This window comes from Sardina pilchardus, chromosome 3 (genome assembly GCF_963854185.1).
Source record: "Sardina pilchardus chromosome 3, fSarPil1.1, whole genome shotgun sequence".
Classification (NCBI taxonomy): Eukaryota; Metazoa; Chordata; class Actinopteri; order Clupeiformes; family Clupeidae; genus Sardina; species Sardina pilchardus.
In genome coordinates, this window is record NC_084996.1 from 26,032,058 (window position 1) to 26,041,022 (window position 8,965).

General features: G+C 48.6%; 1 protein-coding gene across 1 annotated transcript in view; it reads right to left on the bottom strand.

Annotated features, from left to right (window-relative positions):
- grid1b (glutamate receptor, ionotropic, delta 1b) overlaps positions 1-6,730 on the bottom strand; it is a 434,612-nt gene extending 427,882 nt beyond the window's left edge. Inside the window, exons 1-2 of the mRNA XM_062532571.1 lie at positions 6,636-6,730; positions 2,956-3,111 (exon numbers count right to left, since the gene is read on the bottom strand). Coding sequence (XP_062388555.1) covers positions 2,956-3,111; positions 6,636-6,714 — 235 coding nt within the window. The 5' untranslated portion in view covers positions 6,715-6,730. The remainder of the gene's footprint in view (positions 1-2,955; positions 3,112-6,635) is intronic.
- Positions 6,731-8,965: the final 2,235 nt, after the last annotated feature.

Sequence of the window (8,965 nt, forward strand, 5' to 3'; positions counted from 1 at the left end):
GCAAACAGCATCAGAGCACTGGGTCTGGGCTAACTACCCCCAGCCCTCCACACACACACACACACACACACACACACACACACACACACACACACACACACACACACACACACACACACACACACACACACACACACACCACTCTGCTTTGATGCGCCTAGGCTGCACACACACCTCAATATCCACACACACACACATACACACACACACACACGCACATCCTAAAACTGACTCACTGAAGATGATTGCACCTGAAAGCAAAGGACCTCTCTGTTGTAAAGATGGCCACAGATTACTTACAGATTACAGATTACAGATTACAGATTACAGATTACTCTGCTCTTTCAACAACACAGCTGGCCACACACAGGACTCCAGACTAGCGTTTGTGTCTGTTGTTGACCAGTCCTGTCAGAACAGGACTCCAGACTGGCGTTTGTGTCTGTTGTTGACCAGTCCTGCCAGAACAGGACTCCAGACTGGCGTTTGTGTCTGTTGTTGACCAGTCCTGTCAGACGTCTGCAGCTCTGCATTGAGATGACAGCACAGCCAACAGGGGCCCGATTTGTACTTGTGTTGGACTTTTTCGTGATGTGATGACATGCAGCTCCTAGCCTGCGCTAACCTGCGCTAAGTTAAGAAGCGCCCAGGTCCACTAGCCATAGGAAATGCTAACCTGAGCTAAGCTAAGTAGCGCCCAGTTCCATTCTCCATACTGTAGGAAGCACTACCATGAGCTCAGCTAAGGAGCGTCCAGGTCCACTAGCCATAGGAAATGCTAACCTGAGCTAAGCTAAGTAGTGCCCAGTTCCATTCTCCATAGGAAGCACTACCATGAGCTAAGCTAATCAGCGCCCAGTTCCATTCTCCATAGGAAGCACTACCATGAGCTAAGCTAATCAGCGCCCAGTTCCATTCTCCATAGGAAGCACTACCATGAGCTAAGCTAATCAGCGCCCAGTTCCATTCTCCATAGGAAGCACTACCATGAGCTACTGTAAGCTAATCAGCGCCCAGTTCCATTATCCATAGGAAGCACTACCATGAGCTCAGCTAAGGAGTGTCCAGGTCTACTCCCTATGGGAAATGATTCCTCAACCGATGGCATGCTGAGCCAAATCCTGCCATGAGGCTGGAGGAAACAATCGCTGGGGAGGATTACTCAATGTGTGGCTATCCTCATATTGTGAAATCATAGCCAAGAGAGGTGTGTGTGTGTGTGTGTGTGTGTGTGTGTGTGTGTGTGTATTTGTAGCATGACTCATCAGAAAATTGGCAAAACAATACACAGTTTATGTGTGTGATGGTCAGTGCACAAACATCGCAACAGAACACAGGTGAGGTGGAGCGGAACTGCTGGTCATTATCGTGTGAGATGACCGGTGCAATGCAACTGTCGCTAAGGAGGAGGGAGCCACCCGTGGCCATTCACCGAGCCGGGACACAGACCTTTCCCAGGCCTCAGGGACACAGACCATTCCCTGACCCCAGGGACACGGACCATTCCCAGACCATTCCCAGACCTCAGGGAGACGGACCATTACCAGAACTCAGGGAGACGGACCATTCCCAGACCTCAGGGCGACGGACCATTCCCAGACCTCAGCTCACCCCCCCCGAGTGCTCCTCGTCCCCGGCCATTCTTATTGTCGCTCCCACCCACAACACACACACACACCGAGCACACACTGGGCACACACACCCTGAACCTGTGTGAGCGAGCAGAGCCACTGTGACGGAGGTTAAATGGGATTTAGATGCTCCGATGAGGATCGAGAGACTTCCCAGGAATTCAGGTCGAGACCTGACAAGGACACCTCCAGCAGAATGCTCTCAGATTATACACCAGCTCCACACAAGGCCACCTCCAGCAGAATGCTCTCAGTCAGATAATATAGCGCATCAGACCACTACATTTCCAGACTCCTTATCATTCCCAGCTGTTGGGTCATCTAGTCATCTCGGCATCCTTTAAAGGCACACTGTTTAACTCTTTAGGCAGTTTATTACTCCCCTAAATCTCGTCTCTGAGCCTCTAAAAGTATACATTCAGATATGAGGGTGTGGGGGTAATGGCATTAAAATAGCTTAATTGCAACTTTACATCTTCTGTTGCAGGAATTAGGCTCTATCTGGAACAACCCCTCCACACACACTGTACACCTGCGACTGGCTGCGGAAACGCGCTTATCTGTGTGTGTGTGTGTGTGTGTGTGTGTGTGTGTGTGTGTGTGTTTTTGTGTACCCTCCCCACACACACACACACACACACACACACACATGATCTGCTCTTACTGTAGGGGGTCATCTCACTGGCGTCATGGGGGTATACAGAACAATGCTTTGGGCAAACTCCTCTCATGAGTCACTCGCATTCATTCCCATTGAAACGCGCTGGCAGAGGGCAAAAGTGCTACAAATCTGCCCTATTAGACCCCCTTTTACCCCCTCTTTTCACAGCCACGCGTTCCCTCCGTCCTCGTCTTCGTCATCGACGCTGCAGCTTTCATTAACCGCCAACCGAGCCCGACCAACACGCTCGTGCACTTTATCCTCGGGCAAACATGCCGTCTGCACGCTCAGACGGTCGAGGGCTGCCGTGATCCTGACGGCAATTATGTGGAAAATTGCAGGCGAGTCCAACCTGACTCAATACTTCCACCTAGCTTTCCGAACACAGAAGACACGGCTCACCCGGGGGAGGGTGGATATGCCGGCTATCACAGCGGCAGACCAACACTTTCGCTTCCTCCCGAGCGCATCTCGCGCATCTCTCTCACACACACACACACACACACACACACACCACTTTCAGGAATATGGTGGTGATAAACCCCCCTCGCATTGCTGATGGACCCGCAGTTCACCACACAAGTCAACAATGCCAGACTCTTAACTCAGCACGCAACAAATCGGCCGCGGGTTCATTCAAAGCATCCACAACAACGCACTTACCTTCTTGGACCGCCTGGAAAGGGTTGTTGGGCTCGATGTACTTGATGGAGTGTGTGATTTTTTCGCTCTGTAAAATGTCATCGTTGAGACTGAGGTCAGACACGGCCAGCTGAAACACTTCGACATCCCTTTCGGCGTTCTCCTCGAAAATGGCACCTGTTGATAGAGGAAGACAGTCGCTTAACTTTTATGGTCGTTTATTTTCACATCACCTTGGAGCAACTGTGCCCTCTAAACAAAAGCAATTTGGCTAGACTGTCCTGCACAAGCATTTGATGTGATTTATTGATAGAGTGGTTACTTTTATTGTCCCGTTTAAGGCGTTTAGAGGACATTTAACCTTCTTGCGTAATACTCTCCATGATCTTGGAGACGTTCCCGGTATTCGCAGAATTCCGATGGGGTGGGGGTGCTCGAGAAGCGGGGAACAAGCATGATTCCACGGCACGTGTAGCAACAACATCAGTTCCCACAGAGCAAACCACTCAATTTCACCCTCACAGCGAATTGAACTCAAAGTATCTCCGCATCATTCATCATTCCTATCATTATCAACGTGAAACCCTGAAGCACGAACCACATGCATTGTGTGAATATGAAATAGTTTAAACATAACCTTCTCGATTGAAATACCATACACGTAGGCTACCCCTTTACAATCTTACTTCTGGTGACCAAGCGGCATAATATTCTCCCTTGAGCCCGAGGCACACAGGTGGCCGAGACCCCGCGCGCGGAGACAGGTAGAATTGAGTTGATGTATAACTGGTGTTCTTCCTATTTAGTTGGAATGAGAATGGCGCATCTGCTCATTGGCTTTGCCAGAGAGAGCCAGATTGGTTTCCCGCCGTTTGAACTTGGTTTTCAATTACCATCTCTGGATGGCTCGCGCCCCTCTCTAAATCAGCGCGTCCGCCGGTGAATCATTTTCTTGTCAGAGGCCCGCGCGGGACCGGTACCGGGGCCTATTTGTCTCGTGCAGGAGAAACCGCCTCGGATGGAATTTTGGCTGGGTTGATGACAAGAGCGGAAGTGACAAAGTGGATGTGTTGCTGGGCGCTGGGGCGAACTGAGGGTGCTTTGTTATTTCATGCTAGACCCACCTGATCCACCGGCAGCTTGTGTTTAGATAAGGTATCCCAGCACCATTCAGTATCTCTCTATTTCTCTATCTCTCTATCTATCTATCTATCTATCTATCTACTTACGGCCTAGATATCCTAGACAGATAATGATAGTGTGCCTCTGTGTTTTCCTTTGTGTAAAGCAATGGAGATATCGAATCATTTGAGTAAATACGCTGTCACAATAGTGTGTGCGGTTGCAGATGATAAATTGCAGTTGGCCCACGTCGTGGAAACGGCCGGATCCCTTGTCTTTTGCAGTCCCTCAGGTCTTTTGCAATTTGCACTTTTTTTGTTTTTATTTGATTTTATATGTATGTTATGCATTGCTACAACTTAATCTTGCATTGTGCTTATGTATTACAATGTATTAAGACTGCCAGATACCTATGCCAATTCATCTCTCTCTCTCTCTCTCTCTCTCTCTCTCTCTCTCTCTGTGTGTGTGTGTGTGTGTGTGTGTGTGTGTGTGTGTGTGTGTGTGTGTGTGTGTGTGTGTGTGTGTGACTGCGCAGTCTAATTCAGGGGGAGACTCTTCGGTGCATAAGTTGCAGTTGACGTCACGCCTTTCCGATCAATACGAGCTCTCCCCAGGAGAGCCACACGGTATTGGGTTCCTGCTCTGACACCTTTGATTTAGCACTAAAAACGAAGAACTGTGCTCTGGCATAGCCTTGACTTGCGCGAAGTCCGAGTATGAGGTGTACAGGCCCGTAGACGACTGGGATGTTGTTGGCCATTACACATATCGAACTCTGAAGCAGCTAATCCCGAATCAAACGCATATCAGACCAAACAACACCGACACCGATAAGGCGCCTCAAAGACACAGACATGGCACAGATAGTCTCGCTCTAAACACCTGTTCTGCTTGAAATACAAACTCTCGAAGACAGTACAAAAAACTCAAGGTCCTCTCTATGTCAGACGCACACAGTGGGGGCGCACGTATTCTCATCTCTCGGAGATGAAGGAACATTTTATCCCCTTGAGCATAGAGCCTTGAAATGAATCCATCCTCCCCGGTAACGCCGATGGGAACAACCCGTTCATGCCAACGGGAAGGATACCATCTCATATTTAACAACTCATCTCAAACAGACCTAGATATGGCATGATGAGTGGTCCTGTACATTTGCATGCAACGGCGCTGAACCGAGTTGAATAAAGCATGAGCATTCGTATTGCGAAAGCATCAGATTACTTCTCTTACAAATACTCCCTAATGCTAGGAAATCAGAGGATTACCATTTTGGTTAGCTAATTAAATCACTGCCAAGTGGTTGTATTAGAGCACTACAAGGCTGCAATGTTGAGAAAGCAACGCCAAACACGGTACCAACAAGTCTCAAATGCCCTCCCGCAGTCCGCTAACCAATATGTTTCAGCAGTTTACACGGCACTGGTAAACACATCGTTGCTTTATTGGGGTGATTATGATTTTCTCTGGCGTCACTGAACTGAATTCTGTGTGGAATCGCAACGGTGGTTATGCTTGGTGGGTTTCTGCCTGCCCCACCGATACGAGAAAAAGACCAGCGGGCATCAGTGGAATATCAAAATGACTGGACAAGTTACGGAACAGAACTGTGAGGCTGCCGATTGAATTGGCCTTCTTAAAGCGCTCCTTCGTTTTTATCTGTAGGTGGAGAGAGAGGGAGAGAGAGAGAGAGAGAGAGAGAGAGAGAGATGGAGAGAGAGAGAGATGGAGGGAGAGAGAGAGAGAGAGATGGAGGGGGAGAGCATGTCTCGCCTCACTCTCACTAAATGTGCAGTCTCTCAAAGCCAACGCACAGCAATGTCTTGCTCTTGACCATGCAATCTGGCGCCTGGTAAAATCTAAAATGAAATCCATACTTAACAGCGCAAATCCAACTGCACTATGTACCTACAGAAAAGCGGCGTTCACCCTGATCCCTAACTGACGAGAATGAACGCTTGTCTCTCCGTCCGTTATTTACTCGGGCAGGCTGTATTAACATGTCGCTCACGTTCCATACAAAGTTCAAGCAAGCTTATAGATGGGGAGGGGGAGGAGAGGGAGGAGAGGGAGCGAGCCAGGGCTTCAACCCATACTAGATTAGTTTGTCTCTGGGAACGGACTGACACACGTTGTTATTAGTCCCGGTCGTCTCACATCTCAAACCCTTTACAGTATTTTACCGACTTTGGCTGCGTTTACCCATGGCAAAGATGGCTGTGAGCCTGTCTCACGATACTTTTAGACCCTATTCATGCAGTCATTTCGCGTCATGGTTCAATGTTCACCTGAAAACCTCGCATGGACATCACAGCCCAAATTTCAAAGCTGAAAAATGACGGCAGCAAAAAGATTAGGCAGCCCATGAATTAATGCAGTGGATGTTGCTGCGCTAGCGAATTGTGGCTATGTGTTTATTTTCTATTTACAGAAATGTTGCTTTAACTGCCATCAACAGTGTGAAATAAACATCACACTAAGGCTACCAGCATGTCTATGTGAATAACATGGGAGTGAGTAGTTTGAGGCATAGAGGAGCCCTGTGTAGCCGTTCGGCTTGTCTGTCTGCTCCTTACCGATGTGAATGATTGAGTCCGCGCTTGCAGAATAGCATTGCAATATCCCAAAGGAAAGGCATATTATCAGCAATTCCATCTCCGGTTTGTGCAAAAGCAGCTCATCCACGGTCCTTCTGGTGTCAGGCAATTCCAAACAGGGGGCAGCAAGAGGATTATAGAGACAAGGAGCAAAAGAATATCACTGGAGCTCGGATTAGGAATGACTTCAAATACCAAAAAGAAAAGTCTGGCGCATAGGTAAAATGGCAACGGCTTTCCGCGGGGGAAACGCTCGTGAGGAGGCGAACGGGGACGCGGCCAGAGGTTGGGGGAGAAGACGGGGAGAGAAACGTCTGATTAGTTGAAAGCACAGAATCCGGTGGGCACTCCCGTACTAGGTCTCGCTCTCTCCAGCGCTCGCCGAGTCTGAGACAACAAACGGCAAACTGCGGAGGACGGACACCCCCGCTCGCGCGCTCGTTCGCTCGCTCTCTCAATTTTTTTTCTCTCCCTCCCCGCGCCACGTGACTGCAGAGCCTCTCTATCTGGATCGCTAAGCTGTCCGGAGACGGCAGCGAGAGATGGAATTCAGGCGAGTCGAAGTCGGGAGCGGTGATCTACGGAGGGAGAGATGCACTCGTGAGGTTGAGCTGCCGGTGCAGAGACGCGCGCGAGAGAGAAGAGCTCGGAACCTGCAGGGAGAGGAATCGCACGAGGGAGCACCGATTCTGGCACACGAATGGCGCGCGCGACAGCGACAGAACCAAAAGTAACCGTTTGCTACGCGAGCGATAGTAACTTTGTTGATGACCCGCGACTTCGCACAGTTCCCGAGTGTTGTTCAGGAGGAGTGACTGTCAGCTGAGTTTTTTTTCCCTTCTGCGCCGGATCTCAAAGTTTGTGGTAACGACGAAGACGTGCCAGGCGATCCTCCCCTTCCAACGCGTAAAATCTGCTGCCCGTGCACTTCGAAACGTGATCCGGTAAAGAAGACTAGCCGTGGCCGCGGGAACATTTGGACCCTAATACGACCGAATTCGCGTGGACACTCCGGACTATGCCCGTTCTCTCATTTTCTCGGTTGCCGACGTCGGTTGTTAGGCTCACGAGAGGGACAAGGGGAGAGTTCGAGATTGTGACCACGGCGATTTAAGGCTACCTGACCAAGAGAACATAGATTCGCGCTGATGTTGTCTAAGTTTGAAGTGGGATGATTACCCTTAAAATAATTGATGGTTATTGATGTCTCCGCTGATTATATGGGGAAAGGACAGAGAGGCAACACTTCGTGTACATTGCATTGTTTATTGACTTTGCACATTGTAAACTATCTGCATAGTTCCTTGTTCGTCTCAGATAATTTCACGGCAGTGATAATGTATTGTACATAGACAAGAAACATGTTGGCTGTCAGGGCTAAAAACATTAGGCTATATTGAATCAGAATATTTCACTGTCAGAGTCTACTGGTATATTGTATTATACAGCAAGAAAGGGGACTCCAGATACCGGAGGACCTTCATCGATACTTTTTGGTCACAAACACCGAGGAAACCTCAGACTTGGAGCCAAAAATCATAATATTCTTAATCTTACAATTAAAGGATATTTCTTGCGGCTGAATATAAGACAGAAATGTCCCTTAATTGTTTGGTTGAGTGTATTGAGCGCACAGGAGGAGTTTCAGCACCGTGGGTCTGTGGACAGTTCCCGTCTTCTCGCCCGAACGCATCGTGATGCAGTAACGCAAGGTGTCTATCATTCCAGCTGTACAGAGCGCAGACGAGCGCGATGCTACGCGCAGACGAGCGGCTGTTGGCGTCAGATATCATTCTCCCATTATCATTCTCACTTGTTTCGCCCATCACGCAGTCATTCCAAACACGACGTCCATCAGATTCCACTCCTTCAGCCCCACAATGATTGCATAATAAAAACATCACTGAAACAAGGGCAGGGTAGACACTCAATATGTACATTGTTCATGTGCTTAATTATGAACATCGCTATATGAGAAGCAACTCTTATTGTAGGATTGTGGATCAGCATAACAGAAATGGCATGACTGTATTGTAGGTTATTGTCAGTGTGATCTATTTGATGGGTTTTGGTGAGATTGCTGGTTAGTGCGGAGATCGCCGGTGAACGGGTGAAGCGGAAAGGAAGAAGTCGACGGATTTGAAGGGAAAGCGCGCCAGCCTATGGGATCTGGTAACAAGTGGTTGTGCAGTTTTTATTACAATGAACATGTGAAGTGAAATACGGCTAACAGAATCGCAAGTGTGTTTAAGAAATTTGAGAAATGTGCATTGTTACAGCGTCTAAGACAGCGAAGATGGGGGGATTCT